The sequence below is a fragment of the Marmota marmota genome, unplaced genomic scaffold, assembly GCF_001458135.2.
Source record: "Marmota marmota marmota unplaced genomic scaffold, marMar, whole genome shotgun sequence".
Classification (NCBI taxonomy): domain Eukaryota; kingdom Metazoa; phylum Chordata; class Mammalia; order Rodentia; family Sciuridae; genus Marmota; species Marmota marmota.
The window spans coordinates 24488072-24515353 of NW_026000082.1; the positions used below are offsets into that span (position 1 = coordinate 24488072).

Here is a 27282-nt window from a genome sequence, read left to right on the forward strand (position 1 = left end):
GGGGGGGGGGTGGGAGGGTTGGAGGACATGACAGAGCTAGGGGGAAGGTCAGATGGGTGCAGGTCCCTTTGCCAGACCCTGTGGGAGCCCTTTAGGTGGATGAGAGGATACTTGAGGTAGAAAGTGGATGGGGGCAAGTCCAGGAAGAAAGTAGCAGAGCTGTAACTGGGAGAGCTAAGGGTTGGGTGGCAGGACTTGCCTTAACTTAGACCCCTGCAGATCTTAAGCCCTGGGGTCATGGACCAGCTCCATAACTACAGGGAACTTGTGTTGCTGATTCCTACAGCAGGAAGAGGAAGGGATGTTGAATCTCAAAGATCAGCCAGTTATAGGGCACAGATGACAGAGACCATAGCTGCCTCTATACCTGTCTTCGTCAGCTCCAGCACAGACATCTGAAGATCTCAGTCCTCTGTCAGCTTGCACTGGTCAAGATCATAAGTCAAGTCAAAGGATTGTAGTTTTCTTCATGATTGACAGCATGTTCTAGCTGCTGTTCACTTTTATGAAGGTCTTAAGGAAAGTCGGAGGAACTTAGATAACTCCTTCTTCTTCATGATGAGTTCGAAGACAGTGAGGCTGAGAGATTGTTCTCTTTCTTGGAGGTGGTGTTTCATCTTCTGGGGAAGCAGGATCACAAAACTCAGGTTGTGGGAGAGCTGCTTTCTAACCCATTCAACATCATGAGCCTCCTTTGATTTCACGTCAGTGAAATGGACCACAGGATACTTCTTGCTACTCTTCCTGGGCACTTTAATCACAGGTTTTTAAGTGAAAGGACTCCTTCTATCTTTTTGATCTTTTTTTGTTTATTTGTTTTTCCTTCTACTTAGCTCTCATGTAGGCAGCATTGAGAAGGACAAGGCTGTTGTCTGTAGGCCGGACCCTAGCAGCTGACTGATCTTGTGGTTGGTGTTCTCAGCCACCCAGGGGGGATGGCATTGCTTTCCTTGTTGAGGAATCTCCAGCTGCTGCCATACAGACCCTGAGAGGTGTTCACAGAGGTATCTCCTATGGCCTGGTCTGGGCTATAGTACTGAGAGGCTGAGGTGATACCTTTGGATATGAAGGCCTTCAGGGCCTGGTGGACACAGGAGAACTACTTGTAGGAGAGGATACTCTCCAGGCTTCTCTTGATGCTGTCCCCAGCCTCAAGGAGCACCTGGGAAAGGAGGCTCATGATGTTGAATGGGGAAAAGGCTGTGTTGTTTTCAGCCTTTATCATCTCTGAGAAGGCATGGTAGAGTTTAAGGGAGAATTTATCAAAGCTTCCCTCAGTATGGGTTCTGCTTAATGACTGTCCAAATCAGAACAGTGAGTGTGCTTGGCCTGGGGCAGAATCCCTGTAGTGGGTCGAGTAGGTTCTGTGGGAACTGGGTAGATGGTTGAATGTGTTATTGAGTGAAAGACTAAGTGGTAGATTAATCAGTGGTACTAGCTATTACTTTGGTTGTTGAATTGGTTGTCAAATGGGTCGTTAGCCAGATAGGAGACTTCATGATGTGTTGATATCTTCCTTCAAAATACTTTTTCCTTTCTTCTTGCATGCTCTCTGGATCCCTAGAGTTCTGGTGGTGTTTGGATTTGAGGTGGCTTTATTTCCAGCCAGCAGCTACAGCAGGAGGATCAGCAGGATCAGCCTAGAGGCCATCTGGGCATTGACGTCGGCTACAACCTGCAGAGCCAGCCAGCATTGGAGCCTGCCCATAGGGAGCTAGCCCAGAGCTTGGAAGCTCAGGAGGCTTCTACCCCATTCTGAGAGCTGCACCATTGCAAATTCCCAGCATCAGTATACAAGGATTCTGATTTCTTTGCATTCTTGTCAACATTTGTTATTTCTATTTTTTTCTTCCCCACCCACTTTTTATATCTTGTGGTGCTGGAGATTAAACCAAGCTTTGTTCATTTTAGACAAGCACTCTACCACTGAGCTATACCCCCAACCCCATTGAATTTATCAGATAGACATCATGATGAACACATCTAAGATTTTTTTGGGGGGGTGTACTGGGGATTAAATCCAAAGGTGCTTAACTACTGAGCCACATCCCCAGCTGGTTTTTTATTTTATTTTGAGACAGGGTTTCCCTAAGTTGCTTAGGGCTTCACTAAGTTGCTTAGGGCTTCTAAGTTGTTGAGGCTAACTTTGAACTTGTGATCCTCCTGCCTCAGCCTCCTTAGCTGCTGGGATTACAGGCATGTGCCGTCACACCTGGCTCAAGACTTTTTTAAAATTGTAGATGGACATAATATCTTTTATTTATTCACTTTTATGTGGTGCTGAGGATCGAACCCAGTGCCTCACACATGCTAGGCAAGCACTCTACCACTGAGCTACAGCCCCAGCCCTTGGGTCAAGACTTTTTAAAGAAACTTTTTGTTGTGAAAATTTCCCAACACATTTAAAAAAAAAAAAAAAAAAAACAGAGCAAATATTAGGTTGAACTTCTACATAGCCATCACCTAGCTTCAGTAATTAGGAACATTTGGCTAATCTTATTCAGTTTTAGTTGCTTTCCTCTCCCCATTCTTGGAGTGCACATCCCTAGTCACATAATTATGTTTAGGTTTTTGACAGTAATGGCACAAGATTATATTGCCCAGTGACAGTGTAGCCATCATAGTTGTGCAAGTATATTCTCTGATATTTCCACAAAGATGAAATCTCCTGACAATACATTTCTCAGAGTTTAAGTGGTATGTGACTGTATTTTTATTTTATTTTTTATTGTAGAGGAACAGCATGCTTTTATTTTATTTATTTATTTTTATGCAGTGCTAAGGATCAAACCCAGTGTCTCTCGTGCTAGGCAAGTGTTCTGCCACTGAGCTACAGCTCCAGCCCATGACTGTATTTTCATTTTTATACATTCCCATTTTTTTAAAAGTGGTATTGGGGATTAGACCCAAGGCTTCAAACATGTTAAAGAAGTGTTCTACCACTGAGCTGTATCCTCAGCCTTTTTAATTTTGTTTTGAGTCAGGATCTTGCTAAATTATGTAGGCTCGCTTGAAATTGCGATTCTCCTGACTCAGCCCCTGAATGAGTAGCTGGTGTCATAGGCATGTGCACTGAGCTTGGCTTTATATATTCTTTAATATGCTATATACCTCTAAAAGTTAAGGACTCTATTTACATTTTGCAGTTCTGGGGAGCTCTACACTCATCATGCATGAGTCCTTTAAAGTTAAGGATATATATAACCATAGGACCATATTATACCTAAAAATTAATAATAATTCTTTTTCTTTCCTTTTTTCCCCCTGTATGCTATTTTACTGGGAGTTACTGCGCTACGTCTTTTAATGTAGCTCCTTTTAATTTAATTATGTTGCTTATGTTAGACAAGCACTCTTAACTGAGTTATACCCCTTAACCCTGTTAATTTCTTACTTTGAGAAAGGGTCTGGCCAAATTGCTGAGGCTGGCCTTGAACTTGTGATCCTTCTGCCTTAGCCTCCCAAGTAGCTGGTATTATAGGTGTTCATCACTGTGCCTGGTAACAATAATTCTTCATCATCAGATATCTCGTCAGTATTACGCATATCTTTATGTCCTATCCCTTTTAATCTGGTGTTGAGGAAACAAAGAGTTAAACATCACTTAATGATGGCAATTTACTTTAGTAATAAAGTTTTTTTTATTATATGAGTTACAGTTTTAAAATTTTTAACTTTTTTTTTTTTTAAAATATTTATTTATTTATTTATTTAGTTTTTGGCAGACACAACATCTTTGTTTGTATGTGGTGCTGAGGATCGAACCCGGGCCGCACACATGCCAGGCGAGCTTGCTACCGCTTGAGCCACATCCCCAGCCCTAAAATTTTTAACTTTTAAGAGTAAGGGCTGGGGTTGTGGCTTGGTGGTAGAAGACTTATATGTGTGAGGCACTGGGTTCAATTCTCAGCACCACATATAAATAAAGGAATAAAAATAAAATTTCATCAAAAATTAAAAAAAAAAAGAGCTTATACTCTTCTTTCTTTAAATCCTTAGTACTCTCTTTTTTCCCCCTGTTATTTGTTGGCATTTCTATGTACTCTAAACAGTGTAACAGGCCACTTCAATTAGTAACAAAAAAAGCCTAATTCTGGGATCGCCTTCTGTTAGAATTACTAGTATGTGTGTGTATGTTTAAACTCAGTGTCTTTTTTTGTTTTTGCTGGGGATTTAACCCAGGGGTACTTTACCACTGAGGTACATCCTCAGCATTTTTAGTTTTTTATTTTGAGATGGGGTCTTTTTAAAAATTTTTTTGGAACTGGGGATTGAACCCAGGGGCACTCAACCACTGAGCATATCCTCTGCCCTTTTAATATTTTATTTAGAAACAGGGTCTTGCTGAGTTGCTCAGGGCCTTGCTAGGTTGAGGCTGGCTTTGAACTTGCAATCCTTCTGCCTCCTGATTACAGGGTGGGATTACAGGTGCTCGCCACCACATCTAGCTGAGACAGTGTCTTGCTCAATTGCTTAGGCTGGCCTTGAACTTGTAATCCTCCTGCCTCAGCCTCTTATATCACTGGGATGAAAGGCATGCTCCACTATGCCTGGCTAGACTCAACATTTTAAGAGCCTTTAAAAAATATACCTAAAGGCAGATCACAAGATGATAGTTTAGCTAGTTATCTTGGGTCTCTGGTAGAATGTGCTATAGAGATGTTTATAGTTAGTTTACCATTTTGGAGAGATGGGTAATTGAACATTTGTAACTATATGTTTCCTTAAAATTAATCTTAGTATTAAAAATGAGAATCCTTTTAACTGTGACATTCTTACCAGCATTAGAAATCCTCTGTTGGCAAAATCGAGTTGTTGCTGTGTAAGCTCTTTAACATTGTATCATGTGGAAGTCTGAGCCACAGCAGAGCCAACAACTGTGGGAGAAGAGAGAGGGAGAACACAATTATTAACTTTTCCCCCTTTGTTTTTTTTTAATTTGCACAGTGGAAGACACTGGTGTGTAATACACCCTACAACACTTTATAGTGACAGAAGGACATCTTTCTTGTTCAAATAGGCAGAAAACAATACCCTATGATTTAAGAGTCCATCACATGTAAGAATGCAGTTCTCTCATGTAAGAATGCAGTTCTATTATCAGGCATAGGTTGAATGAGAGAAAAAGTCAGCTGATACTTCTTCTAGGACTGGTTGTTTTTCTTTTTTTTTTAATATTTATTTTTTTAGATGTAGTTGGACACAATGCCTTTATTTTATCTATCTATCTATCTATCTATCTATCTATCTATCTATCTATTTATGTGGTGCTGAGGATCGAACCAGGGCCTCGCACAAGCCAGATGAGTGCTCTACCACTGAGCCACAACCCCAGCCCTTTTGTTTGTTTTTCTTTTTAGAATTTTTTAATATTTATTTTTTTAGTTTTCGGCGGACAAAACATCTTTTTTGTTTGTATGTGGTGCTGAGGATCGAACCCGGGCCGCACGCATGCCAGGTGAGCGCGCTACTGCTTAAGCCACATCCCCAGACCTTTTGTTTGTTTTTCTATGTGCCATTTTACTATTTCACAGTTTTACTACCTTGAAGATAGCTTATATCATGGCTAGTTAAGTAACCTTAGTAACTAAGAGTGCACAGGCTTCATAGTGTTAAATAATGACACTAAAAGTATCTCCCTTTCTCCTGTTATTATTGTGATAGTAGTAATGGAGTGAGTGATAGTAATACAGGTAGTTAATATAATGACCCTCTCATAGTACTTACAGTGTACCAGGCAAAAACTAAGTGCATTTTACATGAATTAATTTATTTAATCCTCACAGCAATCCTATGATATAAATATTATTATCTCCATTTTACTGATGAGGGATTGAGGTTCAAAGATGTTAGTAACTGAGTACTCCAGGAACAAATAACTAGTAAATGGCAGAGCTAGAAATTGATCTGAGGCAGCCTGGCGCCAGGGTTCTTCCTCCTAACCATAACACTGTACTACACTTATTTGACACCCATGTAAGTAAAGGGAAACGTGAGATAAAAAATGCTTTTAACATCTTTGTGGGCTCTGTGGAACTTATTATTTGTTCATTCAGTGCTCCACATAGAATCAGTGATTACAGAGAGAACATTTAATCCCTAAGCATTCATTCCTGTTTTCAAACTAGTATTTTCAGATCTGTTCTCCATCAGAGACCTTGCATTTAGACAAAGTACACTTGAACTTAGTTGAATTGGCAGATCAAGAGCTTACAGACAGGATATTGCCTTTGAGTATTTAGACTGTATGCGCTGACCCCCTGAAGCAGTAATTTGGATAGATCACAATGTTTCCACAAGAGTACAGTAGTCTTAGGGGTTCTGACTTTAAAGTATATACATGTACATATATATATTTTAAATGTTTTTTAGTTGTTGGTCGACTTTTATTTACTTATTTATATGTGTTGCTGAGAATTGAATCCAATGCCTTACACATGCTAGGCAAGCACTCTACTGCTGAGCTACAACTCTAGCCCCTATATGTGTATATTTTATTATGTATCTTTGTAGATAGGCCACTTCTCTACAAAATGGAACCAATCTTATACAAATTCCAAAATCTTTTTAGAGCCATTTAATAAATCCAAAAAATATCTGAGCATCCTGAAGTTAGAATTATGAACAATGAAAATGTTACCTTTCTGGAGGCTTGTGGTAAATAGAATAAATAAAACAACCTACTCGATTCTGTTTTCTTTCTTTCTCTCTTCCTTCTTTCTCCCTCCCCTTCCCTCTTCTTCCCTTCCCTCCTTCTTTTTCTTTTGGTACCAGGATTGAACTCCCAGGGGCACTTATCCCCTGAGCCACATCCCTAGCTCAGGGCCTTGCTAAGTTGCTGAGGCTAGCTTTGAACTTGATGATCCTCCCATGAGCCAGTATGCCTGGCAACCCACTCATTTTTAAATGTATAAAGTTTAGGCTTAGAAAACCTATTTCTTTTTTTGTACCAGGGATTGAATCCAGGGGTGCTTAATATTTGAGTCATATTCCCAGCCCTTTTATATTTTATTTTGTGATAGTGTCATACTAAGTTGCTTTGGGCCTCACTAAGTTGCTGAGGCTGGATTTGAACTCATGTTCCAACTGCCTCAGCCTCCCAAGTTGCTGGGCTTACAGGCGTGTGCCACCACACCCAGCAGAGAATCTCTTTTTTCTTTTTTTTAAATGGTTGAAAATTTTAGTGTCTTTTAAACTTATATTCAAAAATGGGATACTTAAGTCCCCATGGAGACACATTACAATTTATATTATGTTCTTGGGTTCCTGTCAGCCTCTCAGTAAATCTCCGCTCTTATACCTAAGGAGAACCTTTTTTTCCAATCTTGCAGAATCAGTTCTTACTTGGTCACTAATTTACATATCCTTTTTATCTTTAAGTCTGAGCTAACAACTACTATTTGATAAGAAAACTAATGCTCTGTTTTTTTCTTTCATTGACTTAGGCTTTGTGGATATGACTGTGCTCTTAGATACAGGGTAGACCTGGTACTTTGGGTCAGTCAGCTGTTCATCTGGAGGGAGGAATAGATAACCATTCCCACCCATTAAACGTGCGTTTTATGAAGGCAGATGACTTTCTCACATTAATTTTCTTTCCCTTAGGTCTATGAAGGGCTAGATATCATCACCAACAAGGTTTCTGCCCAAGAGCAGAGAATCTGCCAGCACCATATGATCAGCTTCGTGGATCCTCTTGTGACCAATTACACAGTGGTGGACTTCAGGAACAAAGCAACTGCTCTGATATCCTTAAGGAAAGACATCTACTAGGCTTGGAGGGTGCAAAGAAGTCTAAGCCAAGAAAGAGCTTTTCTTTTGGTGGCAGTTTCTTCCAAGCAGGCACACCCAAGACCTCACTATCAGTAGTTAATGTCACAGATCTGTATGGATTGAAAGACAAAGTGCTATTGCTCCTCAGAGTCTTATCCTTAGACTGTACCATCAGCATCCATTTGGAAATGGTTAGAAATGCGGAATCTTTGGTTTTATTCTATACCTACTATATCAGTATTTGCATTATAAAGAGGTCCAGGTAACTCTTAATAAGAATTAGTACATTAAAATTTGAGAAAAATTGTTTTAATGACAAGAACACTGATTTAGGAATCAGAAAATGTATGTTCTAGTTCTAAAACTACCTCTTTTGACTGCCTGAACTTTATTGGGTGAAGTTTACTTAACTCCCACGAGCTTTAGTTTTTGTATACCCTTTAAGTGGGGATACAAAATTATAAATTAATTTTGTATTATAATGAGGTGAAAATTAAAATTTCAAAGGGATTATGGAGTAGGGGAGGACTGGAAAAAAATAGTTCTGGATAAAACAGAAAATTTTGAAAAAAAATATGAGGAGACTATATTTTAAAACAAGACTGCTTTTAACATTTGAACTGTCAGATATTAAATCATATTAGAAAAGCATAATAATTATAATAGCATGGAATTTATATAATACTAGATAAATTTATGCCACAGAATAGAAAATCCGTTTGCAGATTCAAATGAATGTATATATTTATCTTACAATCAAGGTGTCATTTCAGAACAATAAAGAAATAATGAGGTAGTTAATAATTGTTCCTGGAAATTAATTGTTTTGGAAAAAAATAAAGTCATGTCCTAGCTGGGCATGGAGGCTCACACCTGTAATCCCAGCTACTCAGGAAGCTGAGGCAGGAGGATTGCAAGTTCAAGGCTAGTATGGGCAACTTAGCCAGACCTTGTCTCAAAAGGAAGAGTTGGAGATGTAGTTCAGTGTTAAGATACCTTGGGTTCAATCCCCAGTACCAGAAAATACATAAATATATGAATAAATAGATAAATAAATAAGGCTTGGGACATAGTTCAGTGCTAGGGCACCCCTGAATTCAATCCCCAGTACCACAAAACAAGTCAGGTCCTCATTACATGTGGTGCTTTACATGTGATATAATAAGTTCCAGATAAATTTTCAAGTTAAATGTAGGTATTTATGATGAAACTTTGAAACAAATGGGAATATATACAATTGATTTGAGTAGTTAAATGATTTAAAAGAAGGGAAGGGCTTCGTTGATACATTAAAAAGAAAATAGCTAGTTTAAATATGTGAATTAAACCTTTGTATTAATGAGAATGTATATCAACCAGACATATAGGTGTATGCCCTTGAAAAACTCTTGACACAAGTATATCAGAAGGTATTTGGTAAATTTTATTATATCAGTATTGCACTTAATAGCAAAAACAATAAATACCCAAATTCCCATTTATAGAAGAATGTATAAAATTTACTTTACTCACTCATATGAGCTACGTACTTTAAAAGAGTGAAATTTAATAAATTGCAGCTACATGTATCAATCAACATGAAAGAATCTCAGAAACAATATAAATGTGGAAATCACAGAAGGATACATGTCTCTTTCTGTCATTGCATGATACTATAAAGGTTACAAAATAAGCAAATTAACCAATACATACATATCAGGAATACATACATACCAGTACTAATATAAGAAAAGTGAGGGATGATGAAAAACAAACTAAAAAAACAGAGCAATTCAAAATGTTGATTCCCTTTGAGAGAAGTAGAGGTTGGGATGGGAATGAATATATAGGAGACTTCAAAGGAATTGGGAGTACTCCATTTCTTACATTGGGTTTGTCAGTGTTTTATTACTAGACTTCATAATTTATATGTGTTACATATATTCTTTTGTATGTATGGAACATTTTATAGTTCAAAAAGAAGGAAAATAGCTCACTACAAACATAATTTAAAAACAGATCACGCCAGGCATGGTGGTGCATGCCTGTAATCCCAGCAGTTTGGGAGATTGAGGCAGGAGGACTATAAATTCAAAGCTAGCCTTAGCAATTTAGCAACGTCCTAGGCAACTTAGTGAGATCTTGTCTCAAAATAAAAAGGGCTGGGGATGTGGCTCAGCAGTAAAGTGCCCATGGGTTTAATCCCTGGTACAAAAAAGAAAAAAAGAACAGACTGTAAACCTAGGGGAAAATAATTGTAACACAGAAAAGGTTATAATATACATATTTTAATTCCCATCATATATATATATATAAAATTCACAAAGGAAGAAATACAAATAGTGATAAACATGAAAAAGGTTTACCCTTGCTGTTAACCAGGGGCATGCAAATCAAATAATGAGGCAATTTTTTTTTTTTTTTTTTTTGCCAATCAAATGGGCAGAGATTAGAATGCAGATAATAATTCCTGCTCTACCTACTTCACAAGGCTATTATATCAGATGAGATAATGTACATGAAAGCTGGTTACAAATTAATACATTACCAAATGTAAGTTTTTGCTATAAGACAGTTTGGTTTTTTCAGAAAGAACTGATACAAAATGAAGAGCTAATTAAGATTTTTAAAGGACTTAGAACCAACAGGTGAAGACTTCATTAGATCACTTTTAGGCTAGATTTATGAATTTTGGTAAATGCCTCAATTCAGAACATCAGACTGAAAGTACCTTAAAAAAAGTCAGTCTTTTGGTTTTGTTTGTGATAGGGTCTCATTGTGTTGCCCAGACTAGCCTCAACTCTTGGGCTCAAGTGATCCTCTTGGCCTCAGCCTCCTGAATAGCTGGAAGCTACCCCAACCTACAACCCTCTGGCTCAGTCAGTCTTTTTTTTTTTTTAATTGACTTTCTTTTTTAAATACATGACAGTGGAATCCATTACAATTCTTATTACACATACAGAGCACAATTTTTCATATCTCTGTATATAATTCACACCAATTCATGTCTTCATACATGTACTTTGGATAATGATGTTCATCACCTTTCACCGTCATTGCTAACCCCCTGCCCCCTCCCATCCCCTCCCACCCCTCTTCCCTATCTAGAATTCATCTANCTATCTAGAGTTTATCTATTCCTCCCATGTTCCCCCTCCCTACCCTATTATGAGTCAGTCACTTTATACCAGAAAAAACATTTGGCATTTGTTTTTTTGGGGATTGGCTAACTTCACTTAGCATTATCTTCTCCAGCTCCATTCATTTACCTGCAAATGCCATGATTTTATTTTCTTTTATTGCTGAGTAATATTCCATTCGGTCAGTCTTCTTTTTTTGATGTGCTGGGGATCCAGACAGGTCCTAGGCAGGTATTCTACCTCTATCTTCAGTCAGCCTTCTTAATTTGACAGGTGAATGTTCCGAGGCCCTGAGAGAAGAGTTTTGTCCAAATTACAGTAGTTTCATGACTTAGGCAGACAAATTAACCCTTTTCCCACCTAATACTTTCAATTACATCTCCTTCCTTCTTTTCTGTTCTCTCCCCTTCTGGAGTCTCATCAGTTTCTCCCTTTCTTTTCTTTGTTCCCTTTCCCTTATATATTATATAATTGAAGTTTTATTTTACTCCGTTATTTTTGTTGTTGTTGTTGTTGTTAGTAGTAGTAGTAGTAGTAGTAGTAGTAGTAGTAATAGTAGTAGTAGTAGTAGTAGTAGTAATAGTAGTACTAGGGATTGAACCCAGGGGTGCTTTACCATTGAGGTACATCACCAGCTCTTTTTATTTTTTGAGACATGGTCTCAATAAGTTGCTGAGGCTGGCCTTGAACTTTTAATCCTCCTGCCTCAGCCTTTTGTAGCTGGGATTACAGGTGTGGACTGCTGCCCCTGCCTTTACTCTGTAATTATATGTTCCCTATACTTAAAGGGAGAATAGAGAATTTGTTTTTCTTTTTAGAAAAATAAAGGGTTGGGGTATAGCTTGATGGTAGAGTGCTTGCCTAACATGTGTGAGGCCCTGGACTTGATCTCCAGCACTGCAAAAAAATAAAAATAAAATAAATAGTGTTTTTTTTCCTTGTGATCCTTGATTGATAATCTTTCTTCCCACTCCATCCCAGCTCACCCCAGTATCTGTCTTCCTGTCAGTCTATCTCTGTCTCTGTCTCTCTTTCCCCACCTCCCCCTCTCTTTCCCTCTCCCCATCCCTCTTTTTTTCCTTTACTAGAAATTGAACCCAGGTGTCCTCTTCCACTGAGCTATGCCCCCAGCCCTTTTTATTTTTGAGATAGGATCTTGCCAAGTTGCTGAGGCTGGTATTGAACTTGCAGTCCTTTTGCTTCATCCTCCCAAATTGCTGGGATTTTAGGTGTGTGCTACTGTGCCTTGCCTCCCCAACATTTTAAGGATTAGTTGGCTTCTGTAAAAAGAGATTATCTATTTCTGTGCCCACAATTGGCTAGAAAAGGGAAGCAATGTGTACGTGATTCCTTATCTGGATACTAAAAGTCTATTTTTTATTATATTATTTTCAGAATAATTTATTCTCAGAATAATAATTCTCAGAATCTGTTAAAGCAGATAATTATCTGTTCAACAGAAATTTTTAAAAGAATCCAAAGTAGCAGGGATATAAAAACAATAATGACTAATGTAATTTGACTGCTTACTATTTTTCAGGCATTGTAGCAGCTTTATATACGTATATTATTATATATGTTCATAAGAACTCATGAGGACTTTACAGAGGGGAAACCTGAAGTTCAATGTTGAGAACTTGCCCAAGAACTGGAATCTGAAGGTTGATGTCTGTCTATTTGTTTCAGTTTATCTGGTGAGGTCTCGAGTGGCTAAAATGTTCATTGCTATCACATAATAGTAAAAACATGCTAAGAACTATGGCTTAGAGAAACCAGAAACCAGGTTATATTTTTTCTTAGAAGGCAAAAGTCTCACACTGAATGTCACCTTGGTGGCTTCCTGAGCAGGTTCCACTATAAAGTGGAAGGAAAGAGAACTGGAAGGAATTACCATCATGCATTTGTATCTGGTTTATGCAAGTACCTCCAGAGCTAATTGGAAATTATTCTGAACTTACAGGAAATGTTCCAGGCTGGTATCAATTCATTTTGGTTTCTACCTCTGCAGACAAATATGCTTTCTTGCTAATACTCCCTTTACCAAGTGAGTCAGACTTCTCTCTCTTCTCTCTTTTTTCAAACAGTACTGGGGATTGAACCCAGGTATATTCAACCACTGAGCTACATCCCCAGTCCTTTTTATTTTTCGTTTTGAGACAGGTCTTTGCTAAGTTGCCAAGGCTGGTCTTGAACTTGCAATCCTTCTGCCTCAGCCTCCCAGTAACTAGAATTACAGGTGTGCACTGCACCTGGCAGGATTCTCTTCTTAATATTAAATATCATGATGTCTTTCTTAATGTTCACATTGAAGATATATTTGCTCGAGACAAAATTCCTATTGTCGTGGGAGGAACCAATTATTACATTGAGTCTCTGCTCTGGAAAGTTCTTGTTAATACCAAGGTATGTTTAGTTCACTTGTAACTCACTGAGGAAATGAGTTCCTCAGCTAGTTTTAGTGGGAAGAAAGTTGACTCTTGCTTATTTCTTGTACTCAACAACTGTAATTTTCCTACTTAATATTCTGAAGCAAATGCTACCTTTATATTGGAAGTGTGCTCCTCAAGCTGACCTAAGGGCAAGGACTATGGGTGGGAAAAATGTTCTTCTGTGGATTAATTAGCATCTCCATGTAAGTTAACAGTCCATTAGTCTGATTCAGCATTTCCTGGCTGGCAGCACAGTATCTGTGACTGAGAGATGTCTAACACTGACCTTTCTTGTGGAGATGCTACTGTGTAGAGTGAGACTTTACATATGGTAATGTGATGGCAATTCTAGTCTGCTGTTTGGGCTAGATTCCTGGATATTAAAATAGATGTGGTAGCTCTGGTATCTGTTTGTGCTTATGCCAAGAAAGCAAGGGTAGATGAGTATTTCCCTACACAGTAAGCCCTCCTTCCTCTTTGTTTGCTGTGGTCTCACAGCACTTACCATAGCTATTGGAATTTTGGGTTTATGATCTCTCTCTCTCACCATATGGTAAGATCTGACTCATCTCTATTCTGTATTCCTAACACTGAGTAAAGTGCCTGGCATATATGCTATCTCAATGTTTATTGAATTGTTGATTAAATTTACTCTAAACCTTCATTTAATAGTCCCAAGAGATGGGCACTGAGAAAAGGGTTGACCGAAAAGTGGAGCTTGAAAAGGAGGATGGTTATGTACTCCACAAACGCCTAAGCCAGGTAGACCCAGAAATGGCTGCCAAGTTACACCCACATGACAAGCGCAAAGTGGCCAGGTAAGAAAGACTGGGCCTGCTGCCCTGGAATTCTTTTAGAGTTGAAGGGTAGTAAGATGTTCAGTTTGCCTAGGTGACAGAGAGGCTTGGTAATAGCAGTTAGGGGAGATTGATGTGTTGTTCCAGCTCAGCAGTTTAGGAGGCCCTGAGTTCCTGCCTCAGCCCAACTCCCTCAATAAATACTTGCACCCTGCTTTGTTGTTACATTTTAAATGCATAGTACAGTATCATTTCCCCCTAGGGCCTATGTAATCTTGCTTCATTTTCTATTTGATCTTTGCTTGTATAACAGTTTTCATATAAATTTTTTCTGGCATGCAGTCCGTTTACATTGTGATTTGGGTTTCATAATTGATTGTGCAATGCTGAATTCTGCCTCAGCAGCTTTCCCAGTGGGAGGTGGATTTTATAAACTGTCTCATAGCTCAGCTCACCTTTGTACATGGAGACTTTCTTTTGCAGGGAACAGAGGTAGTGAATGAACTCATAAGGTCATGTTTTCTTAGGCTATTTGGAATTGCAGCCTCATCTGTTAGCTTTGTTTTTCTGCAGTGTTGGTAGTGATTACCACATCTGACAGAGTGAAACATCTAGTGAAGGACTTACTATACTATTTGGGTAGTTATACAGATTAAATATTATATTGATATTGTTTTGGTGTTGATGGGGGTTATAAAGTTTTCCACTCAAATGATTTTTCTAGATCAGTGTTTTTTAATCCTTTTTTCATTATTCTGCCCCCCAGAAACCTTTTTAGAACTTTTTTCCTAATTGTAAACTCCTCCCCTCCCACCTGAAAGAAACTTTACACTAAAAATAAGGTCTTGAAGCTGGGTGTGATGGTGCATGCCTACAATCCCAAGGCAACTTTAAAAAGGACTAGGGATATACCTTGATGGTAGAGTATCCCTGGGTTCAATTGCGAGTACCCCCACACCATACACGCACAAATAATAAGGTCTTTTCAGGTAGGGTTGTCCTTTGGAGGGGCACATACCATTGTAAGTTTTACTTACCTCCCCCACTGTCTTTTAAAATTGGTACCAGGGATTCAACTCAGGGGCATTCAACCATTGATCCACATTCCCAGCCCTATTTTGTATTTTATTTAGAGATAGGGTCTCACTGAGTTGCTTAGAACCTCCCTTTGCTGGGGCTGGCTTTGAATTCGAGATTCTCCTGTCTCAGCCTCCCAAACTGCTGGGATTACAGGTGTGGGCCACCGCTCTTGCTTTATTTACCCCTTTGAAAGCAGTATCACCCTGATAAGAATGCCATGTTCTAGATTAATCAAGTTTATACTTTGCAGTATCCAAACATTGTATTTTAAGCATTTTAATAGAAATCTTTCAATTTTTATAAAACTCAGTAACACAAAGGTAAACATTCATTTTTATATTCTTTTTTTATTCTTTTATGACATGAGTTTGATTTTTATTATTCTCTCCTTGGCTAATCAGTTTTTTCTTTCTTATCACCTCTCTATATTTGCTGCCTGTAAACAAGTAATGAAATGAGAGTTGTGCCATATTAGGGGTTACTAATTTCCAAGAAGAGTTCCAGAATCTCTCCTTTGTTTATTTTTGTTTTTATTTTTTTGTGGTACCAGGGATTAACCCCAGTGATGCTTGGCCACTGACTTACACCCTGAGCCCTTTTAATTTTTTTATTTTGAGATAGGGCTTTGCTGAGTTGCCTAGGCTGGCCTCAGACTTGCTATTTTCCTGCTTCAGCTTCCTGATTGCCAGTTATAGGTATGTGCCACTGTGCCCAGATAAGTGTCTATCCTCTAGAGAGGATTGGAGGACAGATTTTTTGTTTGTTTGTTTTTTTGGCAGTAATAAGGATTGAACCCAAGCCCTCATACATGCTAGAAAGTGCTTTATCACTGGGCTAGCTTCACACCTAACCCTTTGAGATGGTTTAAGTTGCCCAGGCTGGACTTGAATCTGCAGTACTTCTGCCTTAGTCTCCGAGTAGCTGGGATTATAGGCATGCTCCATTACACTTGTCTGAAGGACTTTTTATTTTTCTTTAGGGTTGAGTTTATAGTCTAAACTCTAGATAATTGTGGTATTCTTTACATTTTGCTTTTTTTATGTGTTCTGGGATTAAACTCAGGGCCTTGTGCATGCCAGACAAGGGCTCTACCACTGAGCTCCTCTCCAGCCCTCTGTTACATTTTTTTTTCTCTTATAGATCCTCTTTGACCATTAATACTGAAAGACAAGGGGTCTTTACTCTTGTGTTTGGGTTTCAGGAAGTGGAATTGGGTCAGGAAGGGAAGGATCACTTTCAAGCTGATAAATTGCAATCACCCAGAGTGGTGGAGTCTAGATTTGGGAGTTCAGTTACCTGTGCTGCATAATATAGTAGATCCAGACTGAAGTGGATTTCTTCAATGATCTTTGTGCTAATAGAGTACTGGATTAGCCAGGAGCATTCCTCATTAATTTTAGACATATTTAAGAAGAAAGTTGATGAGCTGGATATACAGCATACTTTTATACTGTGGGAAAGGCACTCCAGCGAGACCAGACTTGTTAGCTTATTCAAACTGTCCCAAATAAGCTCTTTTACTGCTCACATGAAAGTGAGTCCCATTCTATTTTTGTAGAAGAAACCTATAGTTTCTGAACCTATTTACTGATTTTAGAATGCATGTGTAGAAAAATAGTATTATTTCTCATTTACCTAGAATTTTCTTTAGAATTCTTTCCACATAGCTATAGGAATAGAGTAACTTTGGACCTTGTTTTGGGGGACTTATGCAGTGCAAATGAAAGTGAGGCTTTCTATTATATACAGGTTTTCTCCTTGTTTCACTTGAGAATGAATATTTCCTAATTGTTCTTATGGGTTCCCTCATCTCCTTTGAAACAACTTTAGGAGCTTGCAAGTGTTTGAAGAAACAGGAATCTCTCATAGTGAGTTTCTTCATCGGCAACATGCAGAGGAAGGTGGTGGTCCTCTTGGAGGTCCTCTAAAGTTTCCTAACCCTTGCATCCTTTGGCTTTATGCTGACCAAACAGGTAAAACCCTTTGTCCTAGAGACTATCTGAGGTAGAACTAAGTTACTGTATAGTATATAAAATGCTTGGAACTACGAATGGCTCATAATAAGCACTAAACTAGTGTTAGCCACTAAGTTTATTATCATTATTAATGTGTGCTGGGATTGAACTCTTTGACTTAGATGCAATGCCCTTCTTCTAATTGTCTGTTTACAAAGGCAGGAAAGGGCAGCATTGGTACTAGGATAAAATGCCAGTGTGAGAAAGGAGGGGATGGGTGGAGGAGGAAATAAACTGCCAACCAGGGAAGTTCCAAAGGAGAAAAAGAAGAAGGAAGCTTCCTCTGGAAGAAGGTCTAACCTCAGGGTTGACTGGAGACTGGAATTCTAATTATTCTAGAAGTAGTAGGCCTAAAAAAAATGGATAATATGATAGTTAGCTTGTCTGATGTGTTTTTCTTGCTAAAGTATAATAATGCCCTGTGATTGTAGTAACTTATTCATCCAGCAAACATTCAGTAAGCATCAGTGAAGTGTCGTGTACCCAAATATTCTGTATAGTACTTGGGTTTCAGAGATAAATAAGAGAGACACTCAAGAGTGCTGTGGAACCACAGAGGAGGGATGATGAGCATTCTTCTAGGGGAAGTCAGGGATCAATTTGTAAAGGTAGCTGATGAGCTAGGACTCGGAAGATGAGATTATTATGTGGATAGGTAGTGTTACATAGTAATTAATAGCACAGGCTATGAGGCACACTGTCTCATTTCAGATTCTTGCTCTGTCACCTTCTACCTATGTGAGTTTTTAAGACAAGTTGGTTTACCTTTCTGAGCACCAGTTCTCTTATAAAATGGAGATATTTATATCTTATAGCACCATTGAGGATTGTATGAATTAATACATATAAAGTTGTGGGAGGGCATGGCTCAGTGGTAGGGTGCTTGTTTGGTCCCCAACACTGCAAAATAAGTGAGTATATAAGTAAAGTACATACAAAGTTCCCAGAATGTGCCATGGTAAGTCCTCAATAAATGAAAATTTTGGGGGAAGAAGAAAGGTTATTATTATTACAAGCCAAGAACTAGCAATGATAGAGATTTAGAAGAGCATAACTGAAATGGTGAAAATTTGTTGTTAAATTATTCTCAGTTTTGAGTTTATAGAAAAAGATAATTTTTAATAATGACATTTTTGTAAATAAAAGCCTGTGCTATAATTCATCATAAAATAATAGTATTTGATTCATAATAAACCTGTTATTGGCTACCATATCTGAATGATTATGACCTCTCATTCCTTACTCCTTTATTTGTCTCAGTTCAAGATATACCTAGGATGATTTTGTATTAAAGTTCTGCATTCTTATCCAGGGTGTCATCTGGGGGATTCCTTTTTTTTAATTTTTAAAAAATATTTTAAAAATTTGTTCTAATTAGTTATATCATGTATAGATAGTGGAATATATTTTGTATTTTGACTTCTCATTTTTCTGCTTATACATGTTGTAGAATTACATTCGTCATGTAATCATATATGCACATAGGATAGTAATGTCTGATTCAGTCTATTGTCTTTTCTATTTCCATTCTGCCCCCCTTCCCTTCATCTCCCTTTACTAATCCAAAGTACTTTTATTTTCCCCCCACTCCACTTATTGTGAAATTAGCATTTGCATGTCAGAGAAAACATTCAGCCTTTGGTTTTTGGGGATTGGTTTATTTACTTAGGTTGATATTCTCTAGTCATCTGGGAGGTTCTTAATGGAAAGTAATATGAAGTTAGATGAGCAAATACAATGACCAAAATTAATAAAGGTAAACCAGGGGACCCTCAGCTGCCTGCTTCTAAAAAAAATGAATATAAATTTCATACAATAATATTTATCCTTCATAATATCTATAATTTTATGCTTTGGGTTTATATAATGAGAAGATATGTGATTCATTCTGGCTATTTTATTTTTATTTGGAGTTGTTGAAGTGTGAGTAAATATTACATGAATTATTATAAAATCTTTGAAGTCTGAATTCTTTCTTCCATTTGAACACATTTTCTTCTTCATAACAGCTTGTTCATTCATCATGTAAGCGTACAGTAGGTACCTGCAATGTGTTGCTGGTTCATGGGCTAATTTGATTCAAGTTCTAGATGAGCGCTTGGATAAGAGAGTGGATGACATGCTTACTGCTGGGCTCTTGGAGGAACTAAGAGATTTTCACAGACGCTATAATCAGAAGAACATTTCAGAAAATTGGTGAGGATTTAGCTATTACTCTGATTTACTCTCTATCCCTTGTCTGTGGTTGAAAGACCATAGATGTAATACTGGTTTTGGATCTACTTGTTTCTTAGCCTTTGTCCTTGGCATTGGCAAGTTTTTTTGAAAGGAGGTTTGGTGTACTTGTTACAGTTGCAATTTTCTCATCTTTCAGACATTCAAAGGAGTTACTATACAAGGAAGTAATTTGGGAGATAGTGGGGAGGGGAAGGTAGAATTTCAGTGTCAGGAACTATTCAGGATCTCAATTTCCTATGAAATGAAATGAAATGGCTCTCTGAAATGAAATGGCTCAACTAGATCATCTCCAAGGCCCCTGCTAGCTTCCAGAGGCAATGGCTCATCTGCTGATGCTCTCCTGTTCCCAGCCAGGACTATCAACATGGTATCTTCCAATCAATTGGCTTCAAGGAATTTCACGAGTACCTGATCACTGAGGGAAAATGCACACCAGAGACTAGTAACCAGCTTCTAAAGAAAGGTGTGAATTCCTCCATCTAACTAGTCTTGGACATCCTTGGGTGACAGAATACCCTGCTGGTATGGTCTGAGCAAGAGCTGAGGCTAGAAGAGTCCCAAATTACCTTCAGCTCAGAATTGAGATTATCATCCTTCAAAGCTAACTTTGTGCTGATTTTCTCTGCTGCTGGGCTGGGAGGGCCTGCCTTTTGGTGGGGAAAGATATACTTACCTAAATGTTTCTGTACCTACCATATCTTTCAGGTATTGAGGCTCTGAAACAAGTAACTAAGAGATATGCCCGGAAGCAAAACCGATGGGTTAAAAACCGGTTTTTGAGCAGTAAGTCTCATGTTTAACTTTATTCTCTGGGCCCACATTTTTAATAGAATATATGTATACTCTGAGCACCCAGAAAGTGAAATTTAGTTTCAGACCTGTTCTAAGATTTGGGACCTGACCTAGGAGAGTATGTATTACATAAATGATTGTTCAGGGATTTTTTTTTTTGTGACACCTCAGGAAAAAAATAATATGTTTCCATTGAGGAGTATTCTTTATCCCTTCACCAGATGGTACTGGCTGCAAATAGGTATAAGACAGCAACTTCTTTGGCAGAGTTGGTGTTTGGTGCTGATTTTAGCTTTAGTTTTGCACCTGAAGAGCAATCAGAATTCTGTTAAGAGCTTTCCTAATTAAAATGGTTCTTGGGCCAGATGATTATGAGTAAGCCTTGCTGGGTGTGGTGATGCTCACCGGTGATCCAGCTACTCAGGAGACTGATGCAAGAGGATTGCAAGTTTGAAGCCAGCCTTGGCAGCTTAGCAAGACCTGTCTCAAAATAAAAAAAAAAACAAAAAACTGTTTTTAAAAGGGCTGAGGATACAGTTCAATGGTGAAGTGTTCCTGGATTCAATCTCTAGTATGGGGTGGGGACAAAACCTTTACCACTTATTCCAGCCTCTTCTTTATAGTCAGACATGGTGCTTAAGTTGTTTCAATTGAAACTTTAATAGAGCAGAACTCTTAAATTAAGAGGAAGAAAATTCTCATTCATTGACTCTGTACTGTGTCTTTGGCACTGAACTTGGTGATGTACATGTATTATCGAACTTTCAAAGGTAGGGGTTTTTACAGATGAGAAAATGAAGTCCTGAAGAAGTTAAATAACTTGCCTCAAATCCTCTAGTAGTAGATATTGAATGCAGGACTGACTTTAAAATCTACACTCTTGTTTCTTTTAGTTATACTGTTAGCTAGACAACATTAGTATTGGGCCTTGGTAAGAAATTGTGTACTTTTGAGCTAAAAGGAGATTAATTTAAGTGAAACTCCATTTTTATCTGTGGATACTTTTTAAATATACTATTGATTCATCCTTTATTTACTATTTGCCAGTAGACTTTTGCTTTCAGTTACAGGAAAGGCCCACTGAAACCTTCACCCCTGCTTCTTAGTGTGTATTCTGTGAACACATAAAACACCTTGATCCATGTTGTAGACCACTGGATTGCTGTCTTCTACATATCCTTCTTTACCTGCATGTCATGATAGAGGGGAAGTCTTTGTGTCATTTAAAGTTTAAGTTTAGTACTGCAAATTTCAAGTGCAGTTTCTCTTCCCAAGTCTGACAATAAGAGTAACAAAAGGCTTGTTTGTAATAATTTGGAACTTCCTCCTGTGGTAAAGCCAGAGTCACTCCCCTATCCCTGAGGGGAGGGGTTGATAGCACAGTGTGTCATATGCCTGTTCCTCATTCGTGTATGTGCCAGCACAGCCCTGGTGCTAGAGTGAAAGGCACAGCTGCTCTGTAAGTCAGGACCCACGTGTGATTGGTCAGGGTTGGTCTGCTGGGATATGGTTCTGGCAAGGAGCCAGAGGGACTTCCCCACCCCAGCTTGGCCTTGGACCCAAGCCAGAAATAGCAGCTGGGAGCCGAGAACTTGTTGAAAGGTGCTTAGACAGGGCACAGAAGCCCAACAAAGGACTTAGAGGAGAAAGGAAAATATAGAGTGGCCTGGAAACAGGTGCAAAGCTTAGCCAAGGCCAGGTGTACTGTGGGTGCCGCCTGCACCCTCCCAGTCTCACCTTTCCGTGTGGTGGCAGGTGCAGCCCAGTCTAGTTTGTAAAGAATCTTATTTGTGGTTGGCACAATCAAAAGGCCAGCACCTGCCAGACGCTGGCATTCTGATGCCTTTGATGTTTTTTGTCCTTGGGGTGATGCTCTTTGCCTTTAGTCAACTGACTTCACCTACCTGCAGAAAGCAATTTAGTTTGTCTGTAGACTGAGGAAGCTACCAGCAAACAGAGACTAAAGTCCTGCTACATGGATGGCTCTTGGGTGAAATGCCTGCAGCTATACTCCTTGCTATCTTCAGTCACATCTCCATTCAGAAGTATTTACCAGTGGGAATTTCTTGAATACACCTCTAGAATAGGCTCTTAAAAGAAGGGAGTCATCTAGATTAATTCCAGGACATGTTTGTAGTTCCCAGATTCTGCAGCTTCTTGGCTCATACTATTGTTCCCAGCCCATGGTCATCAGCATGCTATCAAGGATTTTCATGAATGCTAGGCTACTAGAGGGATATGTCTTCCCTGAGACTAATGTCCGCTCCCAAAGAAAGGTGAGAACTCTCTTGCCACAGAGTGCCATAATTGTAAGATGACATGGAACTCAGACATGTAAAGCTCTTTATTTCCTTCTATTATGTGCTGTCTTTATGATGTAGCCCATACAGTGTTCACTAGAGCTGTTACTCCATTTTGATTTCTTTACTGATTAGCTAGATTCTGCACCTGAGTCTCTGGATATGTAACCAGACTTACTAGCTGCAGACTAGTTAACTTTCAAGATCTTGCCAGATGTGGCACACCTGTAATCCTAGTGACTTGGGAGGCTGAGGCAAGGGATTACAAGTTTGAGACCAGTTTCAAAAACTTAATGAGACCCTGTCTCAAAATTAAAAAAAATAAAAAGTGTTGGGGATGTAGCTTAGTGGTAAAGCACTCCTGGGTTCAATCTCTAGTACACAAAACAATAAAACGAAACAAAAACACCAACCTTATAGGTCTTTCTTGGATTGTGGTTAATATTTATAAGGATGAGTAGTTTGGACAGAATGTTTATTTCTTTGGCCCTGTGTGTTACTCTTGAGGGTTGTAGAGTCCTAGGACAGAATGGATTGGGTCTTGGAGGATGACCTCTCACAACTTTTCTTTGTCATCTTTAGGACCTGGTCCCAGTGTCCCTCCAGTATATGGCCTAGAGGTGTCTGATATCTCAAAGTGGAAGGAATCTGTTCTGGAACCTGCTCTTGATGTAGTGCAAAGTTTTATTCAGGTGATTATTAATCATGGAACAGTTTATTGTAATTTGCCTTCACTGATATTTTTGTTACTATGTTGGGGGAACACGCCTCTTTTTTCAGGGAATAAAGCAGATAGGGCTGGCTGCTTTTAGATCCCTGGTCATTGTGTTTCTACTTTCACATTTAGAAAGATTATTGCTAGGTGGACACAGTGGCGCACGCCCGTAATCCCAGCAGCTCAGGAGGCTGAGGCAGGAAGATTACAAGTTCAAAGCCACCCTCAGCAACTTAGTGAGGCCCTAAGAAATTTAGCAAGACCCTGTCTCAAAATTAAAAATAAAAAGGGCTGGGGATGTGACTCAGTGGTTAAGCACCCCTGGGTTCAATCCCCTGTATCAAAAAATAGAAAGGCTGTTGATAAAATTTTTTCACAGCCTACCTGCTCCACTGGATGTGAAAAAAGGAAACTTGGGAAAATCCCATTCCCTTAATATCAGAGAACTATACCCAAATCTCTGAATTGATTGTTCTCCCCTTCTCTGCCTCCTTGATTTTAGGGTCACAAGCCTGCAGTTGCTCCAATGAAGATGCCATTCAATGAAACTGAGAACAAGAGAAGTTACCATATGTGTGATCTCTGTGATCGAATCATCATTGGGGACCGTGAATGGGCAGGTAGAGTGTGGGAAAGGCATGGAGAAATATGTAAGGGTGTGTTACCTTGCCTTCCTTAAAATTTAGGTCTTTGGTAGGTTGAATGCTGGAGTCTACTTATTTGTAAAGGGAAAGCCAGATTCCTCTAAGAGCCTGTGCTTAAAATTCCTTGGAAGCTTTCCCAATCTGGGGAGTTGTCTCTGCATTCTGAAATGTAAAGGCATATTTTACACCCTCCAGCTCTAGCTGGAATAGGTAATTTCTACTCAGAGATCTGCAGTTAACTTTCTAGAGCTCCTTTGACTTCAAAATCCTGCCTGAGAGAAATTTCTTGGCCTTTCATGTTTAGAACTCAGTGGGGGTGACATGATTGTAAGGGAATCAAGTCACCTCCTCCAGGAACCTGAAGAAGCAGAAGCATAGCTGGGAGGGAGCAGAAGTGCAGTTACTTCTCTGGAGCACATTCCTCAGAAATAGTTATCTCTTCAGTACTTTTCAAGGTAATTTGTTGAGCTAGTGGGAATGGCTCAACTGTGATGAAAGACGGAACAGAAACTAACAGTGTGTATAAAGAAGGAAGAAGGTAGTGCACACCACCACCCCCAGGCTACCTGCCCTAAGGCTCTGCATCTCTGCTTTAGAACTTAGATTTGCCCCACCATAATCACCTTCCACCTCCATATCACTCTCCTGTGAATTTCTGTAGTCATCTAGTCAAAGCTTAGGGGATTCATCCCCAAGCTTTGAATCTAGAAACATGTAAGGCTAGCTTCTTTTAGGCACAGTGGGGCTTATAGTTTACCCAGTGGCTGGAATCCTTCTGTTCAGAATACTGCTTTGCTTAGATTCTTAGAGAAGTAGATTTTTCTCCTCATATCAACCAATAGAATGATTAGGTCTATTAACTGGTAACTGGCAAAATGAACTCCATTGTCAGAGACTGGGGATGGCTGTGATTGCCTAGCCAGCAGAAGAAGCCTTGATTGTCGTTGGTTTATAATGATGAAAGGGGAAGGGAAAGAGAGTGTCTGATTGTTTCATAAAGGAAACTTAGTGGTTCGATTTGTCGAATGTCATTCAGGGGGAGCCTCAGAGAAGCAACATTTGTGAGCCTTTGTGAGCTTAGCTGTGTAAGCCCTTCTATAGTGCCATCTGTCAAGTCCTTGCTCCCATCTCCTGCTGCCATGGAGAGCCAGTCCAGAGCCCAGATTTAGCCTTAGGCTCTAGCTGGAGAACAAAGCTGACTTTTCTCCCCCAAAAAACTGTTCTTTGACTTCTAACCTCTTTCTTACTTATACATGTTTCTAAGCCCTTAAGGATAATGTTTTTTTACTATGCATAAAATAAATTTATCAAGTCGTCCCTCACTTTAAGCATTTTCAGGAGACATTTTCTTGAAGAAAAACAGGATAGGAAAAATGAGACTATATGCGTTAGTCAGAAGGTGAGAACTGTCCTAGGGGTGAGAGGTCAGCAATAGAATCATACCACAGTGTGTGCTCAGCTTCGCTGCTGGACTCAAAGAAGAGGTGGTCAGAGACAGCACCCCCTTACTATCTCTCTGGAGCATTGTATGCTCACAGAATGGAAGCCTTGTGGGTTAGTCCTTCAAATGGCTTATTTGATCCAGGACTAAGGATATCAGACCAAGAGGGACAATGTGTGAGAGCTGGGCAGGAGTGGGAGAGAGGCACCTGATATGTTTGGTGCTACAGCGTGAGGCATAGACAAAGATTTGGATTTCTAGCCTTGTGAGTTGAAATGTATTTGTAACAGGAAGCCCCATACCATAGAGATCTGATTCTGGAAAATGAGGTCTAGCAAAAGAGTTTACCTGCTGTGTGACTTTGGACAAATTGTGAGACCTCTCTGAACTTCAGTTTCCCTCTATGTAAAATGAGCACAAGAGCTGGGCAAGGTTGCTGTAATCCTGGTGACTTGGGAGGCTAAGGCAGGAGGTTCCCAAGTTCAAGGTCAGTCTTGGCAACTTATTGAGACAAAATAAAAAGGACCAGGGTTGTAGCTCAGTGGTAAAGTGCTCCTGGGTTCAATCTCTAGTATCCCCAAAAATAATAAAATAAAATTTTAAAAAGCAATATTGTTGTGAGGGTTAGTGATATGATGCACCTAGCACTTGATACATGGAAGTTCTTTCTGACTTGGTAAGCTAGCTGGCCATATAAATTATTTTTCCTTTAAAAAATGCTAAGCAGGTATACTAGTTTGTCAATCCTGTCATTTATTATTAAAAATAAAAATTATGTAGTTGAATTGCTTTTAGGATTAATTCTAAAATGTCCTAATGAGGCTTTTGTTTGTTTGGTTTTGTCTTATCAGCACATATAAAATCCAAATCCCATTTGCACCAACTGAAGAAAAGAAGAAGATTGGACTCAGATGCTGTCAATACCACAGAAGGCCAGAGTATTTCCCCAGACTGTGACAAAGAATTTAAAGAGAAGGGATTCTCACAGCAGAATGATGAAGAGCTGAAATCCAGCATTTAAGAGACATGTTCAGTGGCCTTTGCAAAGGTGGTGGGAATACAGTTGAGGATGGAGGGCTGTGCCTGTCTCCACATCTGGGCTGAGGAGTACTGTTTAGAAAGCCTCACCATTTTCTTTCATTAAGTGGTGTGGTTTAAAAGTCTCATGTTGTCTGTAATGGAAACAGCAGGTCTTTCAGCTCCTTGTGTGGCTGTTGTGTCAGGGTAGGAATTTTTTTTCTTTGAACCTTAAAAGATTTTATTTTAAAAAGAAGCACAGATTATACATTTTTATACTTGAGGATCTTTTTAGTGGTGAACACCAGGATTCATTACATCTTTTAAAAGAAGTTTTTTTTTTTTTTTTTTTTTTTAATCCCTGATGCTGGATAAAATTTCTAATTTCCAGATGCTTCTGTAGGTGACTGAGATATTGTGTGCCACAAATCAGGAATTCTGGATTTGAGTGGATGGCAGGAAAGGACCATCCCCAGTAAGATGATTAAGTGAACCAGACAAGTTCTTAGAATTCCACAGTGAAGGAGGGAATCAAACTGAATTGTTGTTACCTGGAACTTGAAGACTAAAGACTTTGAAATTCTTTGAGCTACTACTGTGTGATAATTGCCATAATTGTTGTGTTCTTGTTGAGTTAGAAATCTCTGTTTTAATTGAAAGCCAAATAAAGTTTACGAAAGCCTCTTTGATATTAAAAAAAAAATTGTAAGCCTGCATCCATTTCATACACAATATGCTGTTATCAATTTGATAAACTTTTTCTCAAATTTGACATTATTCATAGACTTATGTAGCAGATATCTGTTAAGCACTTACTCATGGAAGATATCCAGAGAAGGTCTTTTATTGAAGATTTGTTATTTCAAGTTGAAGTGCTCTTTCTGGAGTTATTGAGCTGCCAACAGTATTATATAAATATTTA

At 38.9% G+C, this 27282-nt stretch overlaps 1 protein-coding gene and 1 pseudogene across 3 annotated transcripts in view; one reads left to right on the forward strand and one right to left on the reverse strand.

The window, feature by feature from the left end:
* The window catches only part of Trit1 (tRNA isopentenyltransferase 1), a 49165-nt gene extending 22147 nt beyond the window's left edge, over nucleotides 1-27018 (forward strand). For all 3 annotated transcript variants that reach the window (XM_015485218.2, XM_048815682.1, XM_048815681.1), the window contains exons 2-11: nucleotides 7606-7746; nucleotides 13197-13295; nucleotides 13994-14139; nucleotides 17029-17171; nucleotides 19298-19409; nucleotides 19802-19914; nucleotides 20157-20234; nucleotides 23126-23235; nucleotides 23761-23878; nucleotides 26195-27018. In XM_015485218.2, the coding sequence (XP_015340704.1) occupies nucleotides 7606-7746; nucleotides 13197-13295; nucleotides 13994-14139; nucleotides 17029-17171; nucleotides 19298-19409; nucleotides 19802-19914; nucleotides 20157-20234; nucleotides 23126-23235; nucleotides 23761-23878; nucleotides 26195-26364 (1230 nt within the window). In that variant the 3' untranslated portion in view covers nucleotides 26365-27018. The remainder of the gene's footprint in view (nucleotides 1-7605; nucleotides 7747-13196; nucleotides 13296-13993; nucleotides 14140-17028; nucleotides 17172-19297; nucleotides 19410-19801; nucleotides 19915-20156; nucleotides 20235-23125; nucleotides 23236-23760; nucleotides 23879-26194) is intronic.
* Nucleotides 223-1771, reverse strand: LOC107141417 (annotated as a pseudogene).
* Nucleotides 27019-27282: the final 264 nt, after the last annotated feature.